Raw genomic sequence first — 26965 nt, forward strand, 5'->3', positions numbered from 1 at the left:
TTGTCGTGTTAGTTGTCAGCGAGTCCTTGGCGTTTTTCTTCTTCCAACATGGCGTCCAGTTCGTCTGTCAAGTTGGCTAGCATGTTTCCAATATCGTTCAGAACGTCACCGGGTTCAGCGGAAAGGGAGAGTGGGGCATGTGACATCGGTTTCGGAGTTGTGGCTCCGCTCCTACTGTTAGATGACTCTTCGTTCTCGTTATTGACAGAGTGCGTCGGGGTAGAGGGGTGGCGAGGGGGCAAGGAGCCCAGAGGAGTGTTGCTACGCCCGTAGTCTGCAGTGTGTGGACGGCTGTTCGTTTGTCCGCGGTTTTGTTTGATTGTTCCTGCGTTTTCATTGGCGAATGGGAGACTATCTGATTCTGTGCTGGAACTCGACTGAAATAAAGAAAGAGGTATTTATAAAATCGAGAATTTTAATGCACAATTATCATTGGCTTTTATTCATTATATTGTTAAAGTCATTAGTTAATTAGCAGAAATGTGAAACCATATAATATATATAATGAAATGAAAACAATATGGACAGCACCAGATTTAACAGAAGTTAATTATTATGAGCATTTTATTATTCCCCCCCTTAAGACACTTGGTCTATGAGAAACTGAATTTATGGTATGTCCGGTTCAGAATATAGACATTATGTATTCTGTCTAGAAATTTTATATTTTTAATGATATTTTGTTGTTCTAAAAATGTCTCCTCATTGAAAAAGGTTAATTTGTGGTTAAAAAGAATAAAATAAATAATTGAAAATTAAATCAAAGTAATAGTATTAAAAATAAAAATATGCGTTTATCTCAAAATATTAAAATTTCAGGAGCATTTTTCAAAAAAATCACACTAGTCCCGCTCTAGGGGGTTCGAAACTAGGACCTTTGGTGTGTGAGGCTGTGACATTACCACGGAACCAGAACCTGGTTTAACTTATTAGTTATTAGGTATTTCACACATTCGCGGAACTTATAATTCACCTTTCTTCTTATAGGATCCACTCATAATAATAATAATAATATTTGTCTGATTTATATAGCACCATTTTTGTGAAAAATCACCTCAAGGGCACTTTACAATTGTGTACTTAAACTTACATTCTAACTAAACTAAAGTCACATATTGTATTTTCTGATTTAAAATTGAGGGTATGATAATCTAAAGAAGTGAGAGTTTAGTTGGGATCTGAACTGTCTGGGACTCTCGATGATTCGTAAGTTTGAAGGCAATTGGTTCCAGGCAGAGGGGCAGGCAACGGCAAAAGCACGATCTCCAAATCTTCTGTTGGGGAGCGCCGGATTTTGACTAGTTTTCCCCTTCCTGAATCAAATGCTGTTTTCCGATTTTCTTTGACATATTTTTTCCTAATACAAAGGTCCGATAAGTATCGTGGAGCCATTTCATGAAGGGATTTGAATACAGTTCAGCAAAGCTTGTATTTTATTCTCTCCGGGCTTTTTGACCAGTGCAAATCTCGAAGATGTTGTGAGATGTGAGAGTATTTTTTTACTCCCGTAATAAGCCTTGCTGCTGCATTGAAAACAGATTGAAGTTTATTAGTTTGATATTTGGGGAGATATCGACACGAATCATAACTTTCTTATTCTTATATTTCTTATTAATTGAACATCCATAAAACACCTTTAACAAAAAAATTCTCTACTTATGTTGAAATAAGTAGCTAAATCTAGTTTACTGATCAAGAACAAGCTTCAGATTTTTTTATCAGTTTTTTAAAGTTTATCAATGGAATTCAACCTCCATGGTGTAGTGGCTGGCTAAGACGCTGGACGCATACTCGGAAGACTCTGGGTTTGATTGTGATTTTTTCAAAACTGCAATTATGCTTGTTGTGAAAAAAAAAATACAAATACAAAATACGGAATGATTGCGAACCTTGAAGCTAGCATCGGATCCGTTTCTACTTTGTGCCGCCAGGGGGCACGACACTTGCCACCTCCGGTCCTCGGGAGCAGGGGGCGGCGGCCCTAGGCCCTCGAGGGCTACGCTGCTCAGGCTGTCGGAGGAGGGGTACGCAGGCAGGGGCAGGGGTAGCGAGGGCAGAGGAGAGGGGCGCACCCCCCGCCCGGGGCCCTCGGGGGGCAGCTTCTCCGTGTGGATCTCTACGGTTGTCTGGTGGGTGCTGTAGTTAGGCGGGGCGTACTGTAAAATTAACACATTATAAATTTTATAATAAAATACACATGTTTTTAATTAAATAACTTCAGTAATTCTATATTTTTTTATATTTTTCATTCTATTAAAAAAAATTACATACAAATTTGGCAAATTTCTGTGATCCTTTTTAAAAATATATAATGGCGATACTTATTTGTTAAAGCTTTTGCCAGTGTCATATTTTTTGCCCATTATATTATTTAAAGTATGAAATAAATAATATACCTATATTAAATCGAACTAAAAAATTAACTACCCAGTCTAATAAGAACTAATTAAAAAAAAATTAAAATACTAATTCAGACTCTCTCCAATCTTTAGCTACTTTCGTGGATGTTTGTTTAAAACGAAAATTATCACCATCCCACAAAACAATGTTATACACCCAGCATCCCTTATTCTTTTTGGCAACACGTTAAACATTAGTAATAAATTGCTATTTTTTTCTGTGTGAATATATATAATACTTTTCTTAAAGCATTTTTTTATTATTGGCTGTCTTGATGATCTTAAATAATTAATATTGAAATTGAGTTACGATAATAATGAAACATAATGTTGCCAATAATTTATACGTTCACAACCTGAAGCAAAACAATAAATCCAACATAATAATAATAATTGTAATGATTGTCCAACAGAGGATGGAACTGAGTCAGCTATCAATGTGACCAATTGACCTTATAAATTTAGTCAATTATGTGCTGAAAAGATGAAGTACGTATTGTCGGTTGACATGCAAAATGTATCATTGATCAAATTTTTAAAAAAAATAAGTTTTTTCCTCACTGAGCTTTTCCTTGACTATAGCGTGTATCCCATTTCATTATTTTTATTTTGTAAATAATTCCTCAACGCAAGTGAGGCATTAAAAAGGCACAAAAAACAAATATAAAGAAAAAATAATTGAAAGTAGAAAATCATTAAATATTTTGTAGATTGACAAACTCACTGACATTATGTATATTTAATTTGATGATACTTACAGATAGTCCGTAGCATCCCATGTTCGCATATTGTCCAAAAGGTTGTGCAGATAGACCGATGTGTTCCATTTGGGCTGCGACTTGATCGATGCCGGGATTGGAACTTTGCCTCTTTGGCGGCTCCGGTGGCATCTTTTTCCCCATGTGTGGGCTAACTGCATATACTTGTCTCATCTGCGCCATGTGCGCAGGCTGGCTTTGATAACCCATCTTATCAACAGGATACACATTCTGGAATCCTTCCATTATATATTTAGGGGATTTTTCATTCACATCTTGGAAGATTACGTTTTCTCTTACTGCTTTTGTAGTGGCGCTTATTTTGGCGACGGGCCTCGGTTTGACGAGTCCTCTAGGTCTGGGTAAAGTTCCGCCTCCTTCGTAACTTCCCAAGATGGCCGCCTCGTTGGTCGGAGTGATGTCGCCGTCGTCGTAAGAACGGCGCCACGTTTGGAGATTAGGTTGGTTCATGTTGACGTGAGTGCAGTAGTATGTTTGAGGGTTCTCGGGGGAAAATGTTAGATGCGTATTCCTTTCACTGGCGTCCTCTAAGCTTTCCAATGATTTACCTCGCGGTTGTCTTATCTGTAAAACAAATTTTCTTATTTAATGTGAGCTCGTGTAGACAACATGTTTACAATCTACTTTACATAAATAATTTAGTTTGTTTCGACTAAATGTAAATTCCAAATTGAGTACAATTCTGATAGATAGATAAGTTAGTAAGAAGCTGATCAATTTAAATTAGTATGATATAAAATATTACTTTTACTGTTTGTTAAGATTCATGCCTCTATGTTCTACAAATAATAAAATCAGAAATTATATTTAAAACACACAATAAAGGATATAAAAAGTATCACGAATGAAAAAATACATTCTAAAGGGGTTTTATTTTTGAGAAATACACCACTAACTACACCATTGATTATAATTTGAGAGGCAAGGAGGGGTAAGGTTTAATGTTGTACACTTTGCAATACCTAACATTTGCAACACATGAAACAACACAGGGAAACATGAGTAGGCTGAAATAATAACACGTAATACGTAATTAGTAACAGGAGTAAGTCATACCTGAATGGGAACCAGATCTGTACCACTTCCCGAGGTGTTGAAAGGAATTCCAGGATGCTTTTTTTGGAACATTTGCATCTGCTGTTGGTGGTAAGTTGCGTGCATACTACGCGATTGTTGCACTTCCCACGGTTGTTGGTAAGCGTGCATTGAGGTGTGAACATATGAGCCCGGAGTGAGGTCGCCTCCGCTCATCGGAGAAGGAGTTAGGAGCAAATCCTGCTGAGGGAACCAGCGACAGTCCAGCCGTATCATCCGGGAGTGTGTCGTGTTTGCGTCGTGCGTTTCACACAATTTTGCATCCGGTTTTAGTACCGATGATGAGTATTCGCCAATCACGCGGTGTTTGTGAAGTGAGGTAGTGATGGAAAAAGAAACAAAACATTCACATGCAGACGATGCTGACAGATATTTGGCTAAAATCATGGACAGTTTTTGCACGTATCCATATAACCTATCACACTTATAATTTGATTCCATGTAAAAATAATGTAATGTAAAATCACTCTTTTAAAGACGCATTGACTGCGAAGCTAAGTTTTTGAGGCAATACAATACATAATAAATAATGTTTTAAATAAATTGACTTAAAAGAGAAATGTTTAAAGATATTATATTCAAATAATTATGTAATTATATTTGTATTTTACTATGCGTATTTATGAAATAAAAACTAAATCCATCAAAAGCCTTTTCAAGCGTTGCAATTCCATGAATGATGAATAAGCGCAGAGCTGAGTCTATGCCAGAACATTCTAAGGTAGCAGTTCTAACAAAATTTCATGAACAGTGCAGTGAGACTGTGAAGATGATGTCAAATATAAGAGCGGCTTAACGACACGAACATTCGTAGGCTAACAAAGGGTTTTTTCATTTTGTAAACAGAATTTTTCAAATTGGTGTACAATGCTATCTATGCAAGTATCGAAAGTTGTACAGATTGAGTTATTTGAAGCATTACATCTGACATTAGTCTTACTTAAATACAGTAATGTAAATAATAAATTAAAATTGCTTGAAAAAAAATTCTTGAAAATTCAGATATTTTTTTTAAATACAAAAATTAAAACCTTTCACTATTGTACAACTATTGTATATTTGGTTTTATTGATTATTTGCTTCACTGGGTAAGCTAGTATCGAGTTTTATTATTTTAACTAAATCAGCATGTGCGTACTATTGACTTTTGTCTACTTCGTAATATAGTTGTTGGGGCATTTAGCAACCGTACTTGAGGCCTCCCCACATTTCATTTCTCAAATTTCTTATTAAATAAAAATGTTGTTCTTTCAAAAGAACAAGAAGTTTTAGCTGTCTCAAGCAATAGGTGAACCAAATTCATATTAGTGCTTGAGATTTGATACCAGCATCTTCGGTATACCACTTGTTAAACCTAAAGATGCGAAAGCGCTCGCCCCTACCTACCAGCCCGATAATTTAAGGACCTGGGCTTGAAGAAGGAGATTGACAATATATATAAAGGCACTTGCCCTTTGCCCTCCAATCAGTAACCCGGCTCTTTAAATATCTAGGCTTAAAGAGCGAAAATTATCTTACGGGGACCCGTCAAAATAGATCTACAAAGTTCACAGCAACTTCGGGAGTTTATCTGGCAGTGATACCACCAAATATAGAATAAAATCAGTATCTTATTTTCAAATACCTAATTTAGGGTAAATTCTTTGTTAGTTCTATGTAAATGGAATTATTTTGGCAACTATAAAATGTACAACAATTTGAAAATGTCCATTCATTTCGTTTATGAAAATTACCTTTATTTTAAGTTCACAATCCTATTTAATGTGTTCTTTTAGAAACATAAATACAACATCTTCCGCCCTGAACCATGGACAATATTACAATAGAATTAGTTAAACCATAATCTACAATCAAAAGGATAGAGAAGGCGACCGATAAACCTCTAACCAAGTTACACTATGAGAGGTGTTATTTTATACAAAATTACTTCAGACAGAGAAAACTGTCCATGGTTAGTAAGTTGGTTACATTGTAAATAAAAGCCATAAATAAAAGGACAAAAAAACTTATTGGTCAGTAGCAAAAATCACATCTGCAATAATTTAGAGAAGAATTGGAAAATATTATAGAACAATCTCTGAGAGCAAAATTGGAAAAATTATTGCAGATATAATTAACACCATATTAAATCATTTTGGCAAGATTTTAATGGTGAAGTTAATGATTCTTTCAAACAAACACAATATATCACTGTAGAAAAATATGAAAAAAAACAAGCAAAACTTATTTGCATTATTAGTGTGGAAAGGAAAATATGTTGCAAGTGCTATAAAATATGGCTTAAGTATGTAGGTACTGTGCAAATGTGCAATGTGAATATTTTATAAGCTCCATATTATATTATTTGATTTAAAGTTAGCAGAAAATAAAGTGAATGCTAAATAAAATATTAAAATATCTGAATAATCTTGCCAAAATGAATTTGTTATAAAAATGTCATATATTCAAATGTTGTGCAGAAAAATCGCAAAATAATATCAAGACATAACACATTCTTACATTTAAAGAATACTGAAGTGAAACAGCAATTGCACTGAAAGAGTAGATAAGGTCAAAGTCAAGGGGCTATGAAATATTGTAGTTTGGAAACATCTTTCAAACATATATATTTCATGTCAACTTTGTCAGAAATCCAACCCAGGACCTCTTACATGGTAGACAAACTTGTTAAAATCTATACCAATAGATGTAATATTTATGTCACATAAACAAGTAAACTGTCTTGAGATAAAAATATGTAGGATTTTATAAAATTTAAAAACTACATTTTGGTATTTAGGAATGTTTTTCATTAATGTGGGATTTTAGCTGCAAAACATTTACAATTTTTCTCAACATCACAAACCACTAGCATATTTGAATAAAACATACATGAGGATGTGGCCCATTGGTTCTCTTCCCCGATCGGATATCCTTGACTCTCTTTATGGCCAGTAGAAACTTCTTTTGATGGCCGAGTCTGACAATGCCAGCATCTTCGAGGTCCTCCCAAGCCAGTTGTGTGGCGTCCTGTATGCTGCAGTAACCTTGAGACTTCAGAGCTGGCCCATACTCTTCGAGACGGAGCAATCTTAGCCATTCGTCTAGTGATCCCTGGAAAATCGAATAGTATTTGTGAAGAAATGATGCAAACAACACTTTTTAAGGAACATTAATGATGGTATTAAAAAAAATAATTACATCATGATAAATTCAAACAGTTTCAATTTTTTTAAAAGCAAATAAAGCTCTGACTAAATAAAGTTGGGGAGAATGTTAAATTTAGTATTCATATAGTCACAAAAAATCCAGTGAGATAAGACATACCCTTGGTTTGAATGCCATTTTCGTGGATACAAATGTTGGTTATTTTGATTAAATTAATACAAACTAAGTTTACTACATAGTTTCATCATGACTGTAGTCATAGTCTATTAAATTTTGACAGATTATACTGGAATCCACATGCATAATATTTCTTTGATTTAGTATATTCGGAGAAGATCTATATAGATATAGATCTAGAAGGAACAACCGCTAGGAGAGGCTTTTGCTGGTTGGCGGTTTAGGAGAAAGATGTAGAGGGAGTGCACCAACACGCTGGACTGAACGGTCTAGGACTATGCCAGGCTCTTTATTTAGTGACTGCGGCCATCTACCTAGCCAATTTGAGGGACAGGTGGAGAAGTATACTGCCTACATAAGCAAAAAAGTAGTTTTTTGTCAAAAATCACAAAATAAGTTGAATATGAGGTTATCAACAAGATATTTCTAACCATTTGATATATAGCAATGACCAGTAAAAAAAATATTTTACCATGAAAAACGACATAATGTTTTTTAAGCAATAACACAATATCTAGAGATCCATAAGCAAAAACTCACTGTAGATATGACACACACAGGTTTTATGCTTTGGAAACAATTGACATATTATGTTTTTAGTTATAATTGTTTATAGTTTTTTTCAAATTTGCATTAAGTTGATAAATACTAAAAGAAGTCATATCTTAAAATATGACTATTGCAAATAACTGCCTTTTTGGTTATGACGGGAGTATAGCAAACAGGTTATGAAGCTAGAACGTAAGAAAAAGAAACCAGCATTTTTTAATTTCCCTGAGTACGCTGAAAATTATAAATAGGCCTTACTGGAATATAATCAGGTAAGTTCTCTGGCACATTGAGGTTAGCAATCTCGGCTTTCAGCTTCTTGCGATGGTTTGGTTTCTTGATACCGATGGCGGTCAGGTCCTCCGGCGTCATCCTGGTGACGGTTGGCAGATCGTAGCCGGCTGCAGCGAATAGTGGAGCGTACTCTTCAAAATGTAACTCGGAAAGCCATGCGTGGATTATGTCATGGTCCTAGAAATAATAAAATTTGTATCAAGATTTGCGAGGCATAAAATGAGATTATTTCTACCTTATTTCCCTAATAAAGTTAGATTGGATATATAAAGCATAGAAAATAATAATTATTATCATTATTATTTGTTACAGGCAGGCAGCCTTTGCTGGTGCGCCTATATCTCGTGTTCAGCTTTTGTTTGCGTTCTTCTTCCTTCAAAAAAGAATTCAAATGGTTTTTGAACTAGTTCACTGAAATGGAATGAATAACTAGGCTTGGCAATTTATTCCAGTTTGAAACTGGAAAGGAAGTTTTTCCTTGGTATTTTTTTAATTTTTAAATTGATTTATTCATATAAAGATACATATTACAAAAAAAAACATATCCCTAACTCTATGAGGTCAAGAGCCCAAGAGCCAAAAGCTGGGATACAACAAAATGGAAAGTGGAAGCATGTATATTTATTAAATAATACAAAAATAAAAAATATTGCATAAAGTATGAATGTACTATTGTTTTATGTTTTTTCTTTATATATCCTATGTTTTTATTTTTTTCTCATGTAGGTACTCGTATTTAAAATTATATAAAGTCTTATAAATAAACAACAGTGTAAGTCACTCTCCAAGCACAAGATAAGAGTTAGTCTCTTTTTTTGGAGAATTACAGTGATAACATTTACTAAATGTGTAAAAATAGATATGTATAGAATTTTTTTAAAACATGTACCTTTTATGAAATTTATTTTAAAAAAAAACACAAATTTTAATAAAAATTTGGACAAGCTTAATAGAATATACATATACTATTTTATTTGTTTTTTTTATTGTTATTATTATGTTAACTTTGTTAAATAGCTAATTTAAGGCATGTTTCACATTTAGTAATATGTTTCCTTCGGCACGGGACACCCCAGTGAGGGAACATTATTCTGTATAAAAAAGAATACAAACAATGTAAAAGTATAAATAAATATATATATTGAGGTTGATTTGGGGACGATCGATTCGGGGAGTGATCATTTAGTATCTTGTAAGTTTCTATCAAGTCCCCTCTATTCCATCATTCTTGCAACGATGTAAGTCCTAGTGCTTTTAATTTACAGTGGTAGGACCTTTTGAGGGATTAGGCGATTTTTAAAGCACATTTTAGTAAATCATAATAAATTTTTCAAACAATATTAATAATACCCTGAACTGGCCACTGTTATAAATTTACCCAATGAGGAAGTTCAGTGGTTTTTATCAAATTTTTTATTTGTTAATTGACTGTTAAACTAAGTCAATTTTTTTTTTTTAATTTTTACATATCGTATTATCAGTGCTACGATTTTTTAAAGTTTTGTATTTCTGAAATAACTCCGCGTGTGACGTCAGAGGTTCATTTCCGCTTATTCTCATTCAATTCTTCCCATTGGTCCAGAAGCGATAAGCAGACCGGAAATCTTCCATAGCTCTCAGATCAAAGGTCGATTCACATGAACCAGTGACGTCATTTAAAGTAGTGCGTGTTTATCAAAATATTTTTTATTATTTTTTCTGTACATTTTAAAGAAACTTTGTCGTACAATTTAATGCTCTAATTTTTACCCCGCGTAAGAAAACATTTTTTGTATCCAATTTCCCGTAGGGCTGAAGTTCCTCATTGCAATGACGTGAGTTTTAAGCCAGTATTTAAAAAAAGTCAAATCAATTCAAATAAAAATAAAAAACTGTATTTGTAAAAACTTTAAAAAATACAGTGGATATTAGAATCGCGGATAATGTTATCAATCGGCAATTGTTATCATAATCAGTCGGTTTCAAAACCATCCTCTATACAAACATAATCCACATATTGTGATCAAACTTCGCCTAATGTTATCACTTAAATATTACTAATTGTTATACATGCATATAAAAAAGTAAATTTTTACGAATTTCTACCAAATGATCGTATTGTTCATAACTTTCTACGAACGACGACTAAATTCAGGAGGATTAATTGAACCAATAACAATAACAAGCAAACAACCATCAAAGGTTTTTAAAAACATGTTTATGGTTTTAAGAAATTTGTCGAGATCAAGTCAATAAAGCCTATAAAAGAGATAATATGGAAAAACAAAACAACAACCATCAAAGGTTTTTAAAAACATGTTTATGTTTTTTTAGAAATTTGTCGAGATCAAATCAATAAAGCCTATAAAGGAGATAATATGGAAAAACAAAAACATGCGAATTGACAGCAAAGTTAGAATAAATAAGACAAGTGTGAAACCCATCTTGACATATTCCGTAGAAACACGAGAGGACACCACGAGAACGAAGAACCTGCTAAGAACATCAGAGATGAAGTTCCTCAGATCGATTACCGGAAACACTCTGCACGACCGGGTCAGAAATGATCTTATACGGGAAACGTGCGAAATCTAAGATAAAGTGCACTGGAGCAGATCCCGTAGAAGATTCTGGAGAGACCACATAAATATAATGAGCAGCGATAGACTGGTGTCCATAGCAGCCACAGAATTGCCTTCCGGACGACGCGGCGTCCATCTGGAAGACCCCCTGAGCGATGGAAGAATAGTTGGGCCTCATCACGGGAGACTGAGTAGTCTAAGTTGAACAGATCATCAGATCTACATGACGACAAAGAAGAGGAAGATGAAGAATTTGTCTTTGCGCCGGCAAAAATACTACCCCAAAATAAAATTACGTATTTTTCCTTGTCGGCCTCGTCGTGTAAGGTCGGCGCATTTGCCTACCACGCAAGAGGTCTCGGGTTCGATTCCCGATATGGTTGATGTGAAATATTATTTAAAAGGGTGTTTTTACACTAGAATATTTCATGGTCCCTAGGCTGGTACCTGAAGCGTAAGACTGATCACCTTACCTTCATGTAACAAAAATGATCAAGATACGTTGCGATTGGTGTACCAATGCAGTGCCCTATGCACCATTAGGTGCGGAAAGAGAATGATGATGATGATGATGATTTTTTTGTAAGCAATAAAAAAATTCATCATTGTTTAAATAATCTTTATTTAAAAAAATGTTACTTGACAGATATCGCTGTTGAAATAACAAATTGTCAATAAGATATGTTGTTTCATGTGAAAATAAAGGTTCATTTTATTTTTATCCTTTGCTTAATGTTATCAAACGGTTATCGTTATAAAAAATTGCAGGTCCCATAGTAATCACAATAAGCAGATTCCACTGCATTAAAAAAAATGTGACTAAAAAAACGATCTGATTTAACAATAGTAATGTAAAATAAAAGTATTTAAGAACATGGTTTATTGGCATTAGTAAATAAGAAGAATTATGTACCCAAAAAAAGTTTTTCTAAGCAATATGCATGATTCTTTGAACTTCCATATTCCAAGAATTAACAGCTTGTTTGCGAACCACCCGAGAGTGGCACACCATGACATTATATATTTGTTTTACAATAAAAGAAATTAATGAGGTATTGTGCAAGAATGAAGGCCACAATAGATTGCTTATTGCTACAAATTACAACAACTTGTCTCTGATATGTCAATTGAGCCTTTTCGATCAATCTAAATGTAATCTATATATACATTCATGTGAAGTTTATTAATCACTATCAAAGTTGAGTGAGACAAAAATTACAATCAAAAGTAATGAACTCAAGAAAACAAATTAAAGATAGTAATGTCGATAAAATTCATAGCTTGAAAACAAACGTAATAATAACCTTAATTTGTGTATGTACAAAAATACACATACCAAAAAATAATGTTGTGTAATAAGATCTGGTCAAAATATAAGTATAAATAAATTGCAGAATCATCTGCAGGCGATTACTAGTACTTAATTTAACTCGGAAGAGTCTTAAATACATAAAATAAAGTAATATGCTAATTAAAAATACTTAACTTCAATATCAATACATAGATGGTGCTCCAACACGCTAGTGAATGGTTTCTCATTTAATAAGATATATACAAGAATCAATAATGTTACCTGTGTCGATATTCGCTAATAAGTGGAATGGGGAATGTTGTAAAACGTAAAGTGGCCACTCAACCCAGCCAATGACAGGTCATAAGCCCTGTAAACGCTCGAATATCGATAATCCTGAATTTGAAAAAATTCTACCTCATCTCTGTAGGAATATTGATAAAAAATAATAATAACCTTTTGAATTTGTCTCACCAAAGGTTTTCTACTCTTTAATTTCACAAAAAATGAAAGATTAAAAAATATAGAAGTTAATATTTCGTAGACCGGAGACGGACCCTATATATTTTCAAAATACTTAATGCTATAAGTGATGTCCCATCGGTGTTGCAATCAATCTCTTTTATGTTCCAAACGGTGTCACCAGACGTCCAAATTTGCTATTCATCAAATATTCTAAAAGCAATTTTTGTTTTTATGCCACAACGTCCAGAACGTGTACATTTAGTCAATTCGTCGCACAATTTGGAGTTCTTCGTGAAAAATCTTCCCGCTTTTCGTAGATCTCTTTATTACTAACACAGCGTGGGATGAAAAGGGATTGGCATGGCTAAACTCAAAGTCTTCCATGTAGATTTATAAGACGTCTGGTAATATTACAGATATGTTCTTTAGGGTATTGGAGCAAAAATTGATAATTTTTCAGTACGCTGCTTGTTGTATGCTGATGATGGAGTTCTGTTAGCAAGCAGCAAGGATGACTTGCAGCAAATAGTCTCTAGAATGTATGATGTATGCCTGGAGAGCGAATTGGCGATGAACAAAAGTGATGGTATTTGAAAGGGATAGTGAGGTTACTGACTGCATAATAAACGTAAACAACGAATGTCTCGAGCAAGTAGAAGAATTTGTGTATCTGGGAAGCGTGTTTTCAAGAGATGGAAGAGTAAAAAAAGATGTTGAAAGAAGAGTGAATGCGGGCAACAAAATGAACGGAGCACTAAGCACAGTAATTTCTAATAAAAATATGTCAATCGAAGCTAAACTGGCAGGGCACAACGGAGTTTTAGTCCCAACACTTATGTATGGAAGTGAAACATGGAACTGGCAGAGGAAGTACGAAAGCCGAGTGAACGCGGTTGAAATGCGATCTCTTAGACGAATGTGTGTGCGAGAGTGTAAATCTGAGCCAAGTATAATTGATAAGATTAAGAAAGGGTCTCTGAGATGGTTTGGTCACGTAGAACGAATGGACGACGAAAGAATCGTAAAATAAGTATATATGGCGAAAATGAACGGCAACGCGAGACGAGGACGACCAAGGAAGACGTGGCATGATCAGGTAAACCAAAATCTTAAGTCTGGTCATGTCAAAAGCAGACAGAACCGAAGGGCATGTATGAAAATATGTATGCATGTGGAAGAAGCTAGGAATGTATGCCAGGATAGACGTGTGTGGCGGTCCATTCTCTCTGCCTACCCCTAAGGGGAAATGGTGTGATGGTAGTAGTAGTAGTTTTTTGATATAGTTCAAACATAACATACACTAGGAAATTAAAGAAATAAAATATCGTAGGTTACACGGGTTGACTAGCACTGACATCACAGATCGAGAGGCGGTGGCGTTACTGTCTCAGAACACAAGGGTGATGTATGGGTCCCGTTGGCCCGGGCGAAAGAACACGTGATGTTTAGGCAGCCGAGCTATCTTTGTCCAGTAACTGGTGCCCAGCCCTGTATTCAGATGTTCACGAAAGGCCCTAAAGGCCAGCAGTCGCATTTTACTGGGAAGGCACCGGGGATCAACCACTGGGATCCGTATTAGTGAAATTATATGTCTGGCCAAAATACCCGGTTGAACCAAATAAGGTAAGCGACCGGGTGGCAGTGGCAGATCAGTAGTGTCAGGCTGGTTAAGCTAGGAGGAGCCCTGAGTAGGCGTCTTTCTTTAATAAAAATAAACTATTGTTGTTAAGAAAAATATTTTAATCAGTATTTATGTCATGTCACAACCTACAAAACGTTCATTTTCTTTAAAATTATTTGTGTGATTGTGTAATCTTCTCCGATTTGATATTTGGCCATTAATATCCGTTGAGATTAGCTAAATTTCATTCCCCTGTACAAAAGTGCCGTGACATAAGATTATTTATTGTATTCGCCATTTTGTTGTACGTAGAATGTGATAATTTGTAATTCAGATGTGTCCTCCCATTGTCATAAACAGTCTCACAACTCATCTTTTATTCATCCCGCTTTTTCCTTGTCTTATTTTCTACAAATACTGAATCATTTTTTGTCTGGCAGCTTTAAACTGTACAAATTATGTGCAGAACTCTCGGGATAATATGCATCGGAGTGGATGTGACCAAATTACCATTTGTAATGCAATATTATTCTTGTTATTATTGTTTTATTCTGCTAATGTATTGTCATTTCATTGCGGCTGGAACAATATTATCTGACTAATCTTCAAAACGTACACACTGCTTTTGGAAGTTGGGTAACTCATTGAATTTTACAATACTTACGAGTAGAAGACATGTTGTTGAAAACAAATTCTGATTTGGATTTTACCTGTTTATTTTTTATTGCTGATGGATGTAATATGGTCTCCTTGATATGTTACTCATATAAATCGCATCGAATCAGTTCAGCATAAATTTAAAAGAAAAATTGCGTTCAAACTAGGAATCACAAGAGATCACTATGGCTTTACCGACATGGAACTTTTCCTGAATATATCCAGTCTTTCACAACGTCGATTTAATGCAGATTTAATTTGCATGTTCAATATACTTAATAGTTTATTTGATGTCCCGACTATTCTCCAAAAAATATCTCTTGTTGGAGAATAGAATAGAGAATGTTCCTTCACGTAGACTCAGAAATAATGAAATTCTGTTCCTCGGTCATCATAAGACTAATTATGGTTTACATGCGCCTCTACCCAGAATGATTAGATTTGTATATGAAAATCAAGATCTAAATTATTTTTATTGTAAATTGAGTTTTTTTACAAATAGGCTGAAGAAATATTCCCAATAAATAGACTGTGTATTTGTAGAATTAACCTGGATTCCATAATGCCTGTCTGATTATTAACTTGTCTTTGCTTTTTTTTGTTGTATTCCTTATATTACTTGTTACTCTATTATTATTGTTTTTCGTTATATAATTTGTATAAATTGGACATGTTCTGTAAATTTGTTAAATAAATATCCATAAGCATTAAATTCTATAAATAAACATTTTATGGGTATTCTACATGACAGCGACTTGCCTGCACGGTATTTTTGGCGCAAACTATACGGAACCCCGCGCCTTGTCCATACGATGCAGTCCTCGATCGATCCTCGGCATTGATCCACTTCGCATATTACGGTCGGAATATTCTTTACTTTTGATCTTCCATAAAGCTAGGGTTTCCTAGGACAGCGGTGCCCGTATTTTAACGGTCGTAGTGAACGGTGATGCAGTGGACAGCCGTCGTAAAGGTGATTAGAGAGTGGTTTCCCAGGAAAACGGTGTTAAATGGTGTTGATAACACCGTTTTCCTAGAAAACCACACTCTAGTCACCTTTACGACGGCTGTCCACTGCATCACCGTTCACTACGGCCGTTAAAATACGGGCACCGCTGTCCTAGGAAACCCTAGCTTAAGGCCGATAACGATTTATAGAACTCAATAATTCAGTGAGAAGTTATTTCGAATAGCGCCGTACATCAGGCATGATAATGGCTACTGACTAGAAGAAAATGTGTCACAACCGAGCAGCAAAAAGACTGAAGACACAAATTGAATCCAGTAATTGACACCGCAGATATTGCACAGGATGCGCTTTCACAGGGGTGATATTCCAAATGTCAAACTCGGCTCTTTTCACCAACAGGGTGCACTTTATTTATGAATGCGATTTTCAAAAATGTATTGAATGTCAGTCAATAAAAGAAAAATTCAGTAAATGGGAAGAAATTATAAGGAATGAATCTTATTGGGATCCATAAAAAGCGAATATTGTTTGAAAACATTCAAAACAAACTTTTTTTAAACACAAAAAAACAGCATCTTTCCATTTTTTCTGCATGCATTCTCGACGAATGCAACCTTAGTAGGCCGATGAAAAAAAGATTTACGCTTCTAACTTTTTTTTTACAAATTCGATTGAAAATTTTAATATTTACGAACACGTGCAGTGCAAATATCTAAATTTCGCTGAAAACCGCACGTAAATCGGTTAAGCCGTTTAGGAAGAATACAGTGACATCACACGTACAAAAAAAGTATATGTATAAAGATATAAGATCTGTTGTTTTTTCCTAATAATATATATATATATATATATATATAAACCAAAATAATGGGTCTTATACAAGTTTTGTACGTTCGGACCTATTTGTATGTGAGTATGTACTTCTTGCTCCACATTGTGTTTTTTAAGCAGCTAGATTTCGCTGCTGCTTTTTTCTATGAATATCTACGAACACGCGCAGCGCAAAGATCTACATTTAGCTGAAAACCGCAAGTAAATCAGTTAAGCCGTTTAGGAGGAGTTCAGTGACATCACGCGTACAGAAGAGTTATATTTATTACCTTTCAATAAGCGTATGAATTATACCTACATCGAAGTAAAAATCAATACAAAAATACTCAATTTAATATTTCTTCTGGAAATGTCTACACGCAAAGCGCTTTTTGATGAATAATGGTAAACAAGTATCTCTTGATTAGTTTTTTCCATAAAAACAAAACCTTTCTCACTTCGGTCATACTTTTAGCCCCATCTGCTGAAATTGAAACTATTTAATATGATGAATGAAAAGAGTTTAATATGATGCTTCTCCATGAATTTAATGAGAGTATTTGTAATATTTTCAATAATACGGGTTGCCCTCAAATGACCAAAGAGAGGAATAAATAAATAACGGCCTAACCTAACCTTACCTAACCTAACCTAACCGGTGCAGAGTAGAGTCACGACAGTCTATACTATATTATATATTTTTCTAAAATGTTCTGAAGCAAAACATATTTCAACACAGAGATTCTCTGCATTGATGTAGTGTGCTCTACATTTACAGAGCAATATGCAATGGATTGCAGAACAATTCTGTACTGTGCCAGTATACAGTTTGGCAATACACCGCGGACACGGTCAGAAATCTACATCTCCATTGAAATATCAGCTTAACTTGATAAAATCCTTAAAAAAGATTTAAATCCAGTACTTATCAACAAAGATTAAGACAAACCTACTCAAATTATGGAGTTTTTTAAAAATTCTCAAGAAACACAACATTTCTCGCAAAACAGCATACATAATAAACAAGTTTTAAAGCTTACACGCATATTCAATACAAAATGCGTTTCAATACTGAGCTGAAATTATTTCCGTCTGCAAAAAAAGCACAACAAAGGATTTAGCATGCAGTGAACATTTTTATGATATGTTTACGATGGAAAGTGTTGCCTTAGCTATGGAGCTGAAACAAAGCAAGGCTGAAACAAAGGAAGTGGAGGAAAAGAAAATAAAAAGAGTTTCTTGTGTAAACACTGCAGACTTTGAGTGCAAACATTTTGAGATGATTTAGTGTGAACATAATCAAGTGCACAGCTGGGCTTAACCAAACAACTGAAGTCATATCGATTGAAACAAATTCACTTTTGTTTAAACAACAATTTTAGCTGTGCATAAACTGTTTTGCTAATGATAGCAAATTGGTAATCATTTCTCATGAATGAGAAATAAACAAAACAATTCATTTTATTTGTAAATAAAGAAAAATGAAAAATTCATTAGAGAATCATAAAAAATTCCATGGTATCATATTTGAAGCTTGAAACTGGGAAGTATGTTTTCAAGAGATGGAAAAGTAGAAAAAGATGTTGAAAGAAGAGTGAATGCGGGCGATAAAATGAACGGCGCACTAAGCATAGTAATTGCTAATAAAAATATGTCAATCATAGCTAAACTGGCAGTGCACAAAAGGGTTTTAGTCCCAACACTCATGTATGTAAGTGAAACATGGAACAGGCAGAGGAAGGTTAAAAGCAGAGTGAACGCGGTCGAAATGCGATCTCTTAGGCGAATGTGTGGGAAATCAATGTATGACAGGGTTACGAATGATGAAATAAAGCGAGAGTGCAAATCTGAGACAGGTATATATGATAAGATTGAGAAAGGGTATCTAAGATTGTTTGGTCATCTAGAACGATTGGAAGGCGAAAAAATTGTAACACAGATATATATGACAAAGTTTTCCGAAAGCTGCCCATCCCGAACCAATACTTCTGTTATTCTCTATTGTTTGAATTTCCTAGCCAAGTAGAATTTTAGGTAGGGACCTACGCAAAATAAAAGAATCGGGTTGTGGTCATGTGGCTAGTGTCATAGACTCACGGATCAAAGTCCACGGTTCGCACCCTGCTCTACACACAACTTAATTCCCATTTCCTAATAGTGAGTTATTTACAACTCAATGAAAATGGCCCTCAAAACGGAAATTTTTGGGTAAATCATAAGAAAGAAAAGTTTATTTGAAAATAATAAAGAAATGAGTACTAATATATGATAATGCTGGATTTAATTATCTATAGAGTTCATTGATATTGACATATATTTTAACAGTGATGGATGTTTAAACACGAGCAGAAGTACAAATGTTACACGGTGTATAAAGTGATAATTGAAGCACATACATTTCCATATCTGTTCTTATTTTTATTTTGGTTCACAAACAATAAACAACACATATGACATTGGTATAATAATTAAAAATTGTTATTTTAGATATTTTCATCAATTATATGTGAACACAGCACGCACAAATAAAGATAAAAAAAGTTTATCATAGATTTTTTTTTAATTGGCTACCCAAATTGAATTACTAATAGGTTTTTACAAATTATTTTACCTAACTAACACAAGTGACTATTTGATTTTATAAATTGCGTTACAGTTTTCCCATAATTATTTAATGTATCGTTAAAGATATCAATATCAGCATTACTTTCTACATTATTATACGATCTTAACGCCATATTATTTACAAACGCCATTTAACGCCTTATTTATACAATAAAGTGCGCTATATTATTATTGAAGGTTGGAAGATAAAATGTTGTGAACGATCTCAATCGCCGACTGGGGACATTCAGCGGTACATTCTCTAAACAAAATGTACAATCAACATTACAATGAATTATTTTATAAAGATACATCAAGTCTAAAATCTGACTCCTAAATTCTAATTATAAAATGTTCTAGGCGCTGATCATAAGACTGAAGGGTACTGCCCAGGTTACATTTAAATGTTAGGATATGGAGATTTTTTTTGCCCAGATTCAATTAAATCAATGTGAGTTATGTAAAGTGGTGACCAGACTACAGATCCAAATTACAAATTACTACGAACTAATGAATTGTATAAACAAATTATCGATGATACAGATAAATCTGTATCATCGATAATTTGTTTAAAAAAGGTTTACATATTCTGAATATAAATCCTAACATCTTAAGGGCTTTTTATTTGATATTATCAAAATGAGTGGAAAATAGAAAGCGTGAGTCAAGAGTTATTCCTAGATCTCGAATAGTGTCAACTGAATGAATGTTTTTTATTTTATTTAAATTTCATTGATAAACCCTTACGGGTTATTTTTTTAATTTATATCCCTGCAGAGATGAGGTAGAATTTTTTCAAATTCAGGATTATGGATATTCGAGCGTTTACAGGGCTTATGACCTGTCATTGGCTGGGTTAAGTGGCCACTTTAAGTAGGTACTACAACATTCCCCATTCCGCTTATTAGCGAATATCCACACAGGTAACATTTTTGATTTTTGTATATATGTTACGAATCGAGAAACCATCCACAAGCGAGTTGGAGCGCCATCTATGTATTGATATTGAAGTTAAGTATTTTAATTAGCAGATTACTTTATTTTATGTAGTTAAGACTCTTTCGAGTTAAATTAAGTACTAGTAATCGCCTGCAGATGACTCTGCAATTTATTTTTACTTATACCTTACGGGTTACATACATTTAACAAAATATTTTCACTTTGAAATACACATTCTACTGTTAGTAAAAATATTTTTAACATCTTTTGTAAAGGTTGTCAGAGTCTTTTGTTTAGTTTTGTCTGGTAGTTTATTGTATAATTTCAGTCCATGGTTTATAAGTCTCGATTGTCCTTTTCTCGTTTTAAAAGATTGTATGTGATATTTTTCTGATATTCTCGTATTGTGTTCATGTTTACTACAGTTTTTTTCGAGTTTTAATTTTTCGTCTACAATTACATCAGTGGCTAATTTATGAATAAATTTTAAGGATTCTAGTTTAAAGAGTTCAGTTACATTTAATTGTTTAGTATGTTCAAAAAGTTCTTTGGTTGCTGTTAGATAGGGAAGGTCATATACTAACTTTAATATTTTATTTTGCTGTATTTGTAGTCTGTTTATGTCATTTTGATTTCCTGTTCCCTGTAGTTGCATAAAACATATTTTAGTTTTTACATGGGCTTCATACATTTTATTTTTTTTCCTTTATTGTAACAAAGTTTTTGATTTTAATAAATAGACTCGATAAAGTCGCCACTTTGCTAATTGAATTGTCCATGTCAATTGTCTGTCTATTGTTAGTCCTAAGTATTTAACGTGTTAAATTTCAGTTAGTCGTTCATTATTTATGCAAGCATCTACTTTGTGAAATTTTTTTCTAGATTTAAATGGATATTTAGTTAATACTGTAAATGATGTATTTTGTTGTTCTTTTCCTTGTAAATGTAATCTTGTAACATTTTTGTACATTTAGGTGTATAATCATTCAGATTACACCAAGTACTTAAAGTATCGAGATCTTTTTGAAGAATTTGTTGGTCAGCTGATGTTTCAATTCTACGGAATATCTTAAGATCGTCAGCATACAGCGGAAAATCACATTTTAAGAGAGAGCTAAGATCATTTATAAAAACTTAAAATAAAGTATCTATTCAAAACAATTCGAAATATAATTAATGTACAGGATTTTTTTAAAAATATTCTGCATTGTGCCAATCAATGTTGGAGTACGGTATAATCGGTTGGGGTGGTGAGAGTGACACAGTTTTAAATAGTGTATTTGTTGCACAAAAATCCATAATTAAAATAATACTCAGAGTCCCGATACAGACATCTACTGAAGAAATATTCCATAAACCACAACTTATGACACCAAAACAATTATACGCTAAAACAATACTCACTTATAGATTCAAAAACTACTCTTACTCTAATGAAAGACATAACCTCCACAATACATCACATACAAATAATATAATCACTAGATCCTCAACACATAGACAACTTAAACAAATACTACTAACTAAAACCACTTTCGGACAAAGGGATTTTGAGTATTATTCAATTAAAATCTATAACCTACTTCCACTGTCTATTAAAACAATTAGTCACGAGAAAATATTTAAAAAGGCTATAAAAAAATGGATAGTGGAGCTAGGTAGACGTAAAATGGATTGTCTCATTCGCCCATACCAATATTGAATCAACTGCTCCACAAGTGTATAGCTTATATTAGGTTTTTGTTATTTTCATTGTGTGTTTTGTAATATAAATAATATAGATGTACATAAATACCTTGTTTTTAAAACTGTCTAAATATTTGTTAATTATCTTCATTTTTTTAAGTTAGTCTTCTTTGTTTATTCTCAAATGTAATTTTAAAAAAGCATATCGTTAAGTGTTCTCGGCACGGGAAACCCCAGTGAGGTCACATTATTTTTATTATTAATTATAGTTTGTAAGCAAAAAATATGAAAAAATAAATAAAAGCGGTCCAAGATTTGATCCTTGTTGAAATTGATATGACAATGCAGTACACTATGATAATTGAAAAAAAGAGAATAATTGTTGAATCTATGAAGAATATTAGAACAAATACATTTTGATAACAAACAAAATAAAGGTTTGTTTTTCATACTGACAGCAGAAACTAATCTAACCTAACCTCGCCTAATCCATACAACAAAATCATTTTTAAAAAAACATGCATTCCTTTGCATAAAAAGTTCAATAACATGTCCATAAACATCCATCCTTCAAGTTCAAAATCATTACTTGCAAATAATAAGGTTGAGTTGATAAATTTGAATTTTTGTCGTCAAACTCTTCGCATAATATCCTCAAGGACAATTACTGATACATTGTGAAACAATGCCGCATTGTTGTGTATTGTATATTGATATCTATGGAGTTCAATTTTGGTAATTACTATGGAGACGGCCATTGTTGGAGTGATGTATTTATGACAGGTTAACAAGCAGTAACTGTTCCCCAAATGTAAGAGCTGCTCCAGGACTACAGATTGAAGATGGAATAAATTGTCTTTGATTTTATGGGTCATTAGAAGGATAAATATCTCAATTATTATCAGAGCAAACAATTTATTGTTCAACCTTCACAATTAATAGAATATGTAGATAGTACATTCTTTTGTATCAAAGCCAATAAAGCATTGTAAGAAATATCAATATTTAATGGACAAGACAATTTTATTATTATCTATGTGTTTACACAACACAATAGACTATAAATTATCAAATGTACATTAATCTTTCATAATATGTGTACTTTTATGTGCATAAGAATCATTTATTCGGATAGACATTTCTTTAATGATCTGCTTGTATTCTTGCATTCAAAATTATGCCTAAAATACACTAGGAAAAAATAGCCGTTTACAAGGGAGTCCTGGTCCCGACCCAGATGCATGAGAGCGAAGTATGGATTTGGAAAAACGGGGATGAAAATAGGCTGAATGCTGCCGAAATGTGATCTCTCAGGCGAATGTGTGGAAAAACTATGTACGATAGATGCACAAATGTTGAGATCCGTACATTAATGTAAGGCTGAGGCAAGCATTATCGACAAAATCAAGAAAGTGGACATGTAGAACGAATGGACAGCGAAAGAACGGCTAAGAATATTTACAATGTGAATGTTGATGGATGCAGAAATAGAGGAAGACCGAGAAAGACATGGCATGACCAGAGAATTGAATACGGACATGTCGAAAGTCGGAATAATTGGCGCGCGTGCATGAGAAGATGTATGAATGTAAAGGAAGCGAGATATGTATGCAAAGATAAGGTGACGTGGCGTTCTATCCTCTCTGCCTACCCTTACAGGTAAACAGCGTGATGGTTTGTTGTTGTTAAAAATAAACCAATATATTATAAGTTCTACATACGGTAATTTGAATGAAAGCAGATTCCAAGTACAAAAATCTTAAGTATACGATCCTTTGAACCGATAAAGATTCCTTGTAAAAATCGTCACACATAAATCTAAAAAAGTGTTGATTGTAGACTATGTGGACATATTTTTAAATGTCATTCGAAAAGGCAGAAGTTTTTATAAGTACAGTTAAAAATTTTAGTTAATATCTTTAGCATTGTAGCACAGGTGAAGAAAAGCATCTTAAAACAGCTCTCCTGAAAAGTTGATGTATTCGACATACGATAGTTTACGTAGCCGCTATTGATACGAGCCATTGCACAAGGGTTTCTGGTCTAATATATGTTGTTCCAATTTATGAAGCTTACCGGTAGACCCTGGCACAAAAGTCTATCTAATCTGGTCTGGTCAGAGCTGAGGGAGCAGGAACTGAGTGAGCAGCGAGCTGCGTTTGGGCACCCGGAGGCTCTCCCACTATCCAGAGACGCGGAACTGTGTCGGGACCCGGAGCCAGCTGATCCTGACGAGGAGCCAGGACTATCGCGACCAGGACTCTGGAAGAATAGACATCGATTTAAAATATATGATAATAATAACAGAGAGATCTCTCCGAGATCGACAGCTGCCCGTGTGATGGTGAGACACCTCGAGATGTCCCTCACCTGTTGACGCATTGCCCCTTTTCAGCTTTCAGAGACGACAGCTGGAGGCGTGATGCAGAGGTCTAGGCGAGGACCTATGGAACATTAGATCGGCGATACTTCATAAAGACCTCACACGAGAGGCTATCGTACAAAGATCAAGTTAGTGCAGGACATTGGTAAAATAAACCAAAGTAAAACTCAAAATGCCCAACACTCTTCTAGTGGAACGGAAGGCTTGTCGATGATTGTGGTTGCATTTTAACTCCAACTGCAGCGTATTATTTGATATAATACATAAAAGCAAGATGATCAGTTTAACATTTTATATCTTGTCGAGGGACTATGAATATATATTTCATGTCGACCTTGCCAGGAATCGAACCTGGGACTTCAAGCATGGTAGGCGAGCACGCCAAAAACTACACTGCAAGACGTATGCGGAAAGGGGGACGATGATTACCTGTGTCATGTCTATTCCTTGGTCCTCCTGAAGAGCGAGGTGATGGTGATAGTAGACGGCGGCCTTGTGCGTGAGGGGCTGTTGGGGCGGGGGGAAGGTGAACGCGGAGGGGGTGCCCCCTCCCACGCCCGGGGACTTGCCACTTCCCCCGCTGGCCCCACTGACCGTGCTGCCGTAGTCAGAGTGATCATCTGGAAGGCAGTTCAGTCAATCAGTTTTCAAAACAAATCGATTTGGAAGATAATGGATTCAAAAACGGAAATAAGATATTACATAGAATAGGGATGTCGAAAGTCAAGGAAATTTCGTAAAAAATATTGTGAAAGTCTAGGCATTTACATAGAGAACGCATTGTGAAAGCCTAGGCATTTTTATATTTAAATCATTTTAAAAGTCTAGGCATTTACATAGAGAAGGGATTGTGAAAGTCTAGGCATTTATATATATAAAAAAAATGACTGTGAAAGTCTAGGCATTTACACAGAAACACAGGTAGGTATGCATTTTCATAGATAATGATTTATTTATTAGAATGTAGATCTAAGCATTTACATAGAGAAGAAATTAAGAGAGTCTAAAAATATGAAAGAGAATATTAAAGTTTAGGCATTTACATAGAGAAAGGATTGTGAGAATGCATGCATTTGCTGATATATGAAATTTTAGGCATTTACGTAGATAAGGACTTGTGAATGAGTATGCAATTTCCATAGATATTTATTTATTTATTAGAAAGTAAAAGTCTTAGTAATCATAGAAAAGGTATTCTGAGAACCTAGGATTTTACAAAGAGAAGGGATTGTTAGAGTTTAGGAATTTGCATATATAAGCGATATGAAATTTTAGGCACTAACATAAAGAAGGACTCGTAAATGCCTAAGCAGAAACATATGTAGATGGGGTATTCTGAGAGCCTGGACATTTACATAAAGAGGGGATTGTTGTAGGAGACTAGGCATTTCCACAAAGGAATATGGAAGTCCAGTCTTTTAGATAAAGCGGGGGATATGAAAATTAATCAGCATGCAGCAGCACGATTTTGAACGCTCTCTAGGGGGTAGAGAAAGGTACAAATTACGTTCTAGCAACGCTTTCTCTACACCCGCGTTCAGAATTGCACTTCAGGTATTGAACCAGGAACCCGTCATGGATATTATTTTATTGAATAACGTAAAAATAAATAAACTTAGTCTCTCATTCGTCTCACCTCTCATGGCAGCGAGCGGCGTGTCGGGCGGCGGCTGGGGCTCCTCGCTGCTGGCGTAGCCCTGCGAGGAGCCGAAGGAGCTGCCCGAGTGGCGCTGCGGGACGCGCCCCAGGGGCGGGGCGCCGGGCGAGGGCGGCGCCAGGCGCGCGGGCGAGGGCGGCGCCCCGAAGGCGTCGGGCACGGCGGGCGGCGCGACGCGCTTGGCCTGCGCGCAGGGCTTGCCCCCGCGGGACATGCCGCCCACTGAAAATAAACATTACATATTCATTATTTTATTTTGTAATGCGTAAATACCATTGAAATGAGTTTTACTTATTTGATTTATTGTGTATGCAAACAATTGGTAGAATTCCAGATTAAATTTGGTAATGTATCCAAAATAAAACACGTTTATTGGATTTTAATTCTACTTACTACGAGTTTAAAAAAGGTCCTAACAAGACGAAACGCGTCACAATATACGCTCTTGTATATTTTAAAAAATGAACTAGAATTAAAATCCAATAAACGTGTTTTATTTTAGATACATTACCAAATTTATTTATTTTTCGTTTATTTATCATATAATACAAAGTTTAATAAAAATTAATTAAATTTCTTGGAGTTTTAAAAAAAATAAATTATGACAGGTTTATTTTACATTATTTTATTTATATTATACAAATTTATTTATCAACAGGCACTATAAAGTATTTAAAATATATTTCTTCAGTTCTTTTTTTTTCATTTGAAGATTTTTCATGTTAATGATGGTTTGTGGAAGATCATTGAACAACTTTGGAATAACGCAATTTAATGTTCGTTCTCCGAAGTAATTTGTAATTCGGGGAACGATCAGGGAGCCCTTAGTTTTTAATCTAGGTGTTGTGAGTGTGGGAAACTCTTTTTTTATATTCGGACCA

General features: G+C 34.6%; 1 protein-coding gene across 3 annotated transcripts; it reads right to left on the minus strand.

Moving 5' to 3' along the window:
* On the minus strand, nt 1-26307 carry ckn (CRK like proto-oncogene, adaptor protein). Of its 3 annotated transcripts, none has more exons than XM_088243793.1 (9): nt 26064-26307; nt 24857-25047; nt 24121-24306; nt 8405-8617; nt 7145-7366; nt 4235-4453; nt 3158-3742; nt 1890-2156; nt 1-377 (listed from the first exon to the last, which is right to left on the minus strand). In XM_088243793.1, exons 1-9 carry the CDS (start codon nt 26296-26298, stop codon nt 9-11), a joined length of 2487 nt encoding a protein of 828 aa, XP_088099919.1. In that variant the 5' UTR covers nt 26299-26307; the 3' UTR covers nt 1-8. The 3 variants fall into 3 exon arrangements, with proteins under 3 accessions (XP_088099919.1, XP_088099918.1, XP_088099920.1); XM_088243792.1 differs by having other exon boundaries at nt 4235-4456; XM_088243794.1 differs by lacking the exon at nt 4235-4453.
* Between the last annotated feature and the right edge of the window lie 658 nt (nt 26308-26965).

The sequence above is a fragment of the Micrasema longulum genome, unplaced genomic scaffold (genome assembly GCF_059751315.1).
Source record: "Micrasema longulum isolate JH-2025_06_02 unplaced genomic scaffold, ASM5975131v1 h1tg000232l, whole genome shotgun sequence".
Taxonomy (NCBI): domain Eukaryota; kingdom Metazoa; phylum Arthropoda; class Insecta; order Trichoptera; family Brachycentridae; genus Micrasema; species Micrasema longulum.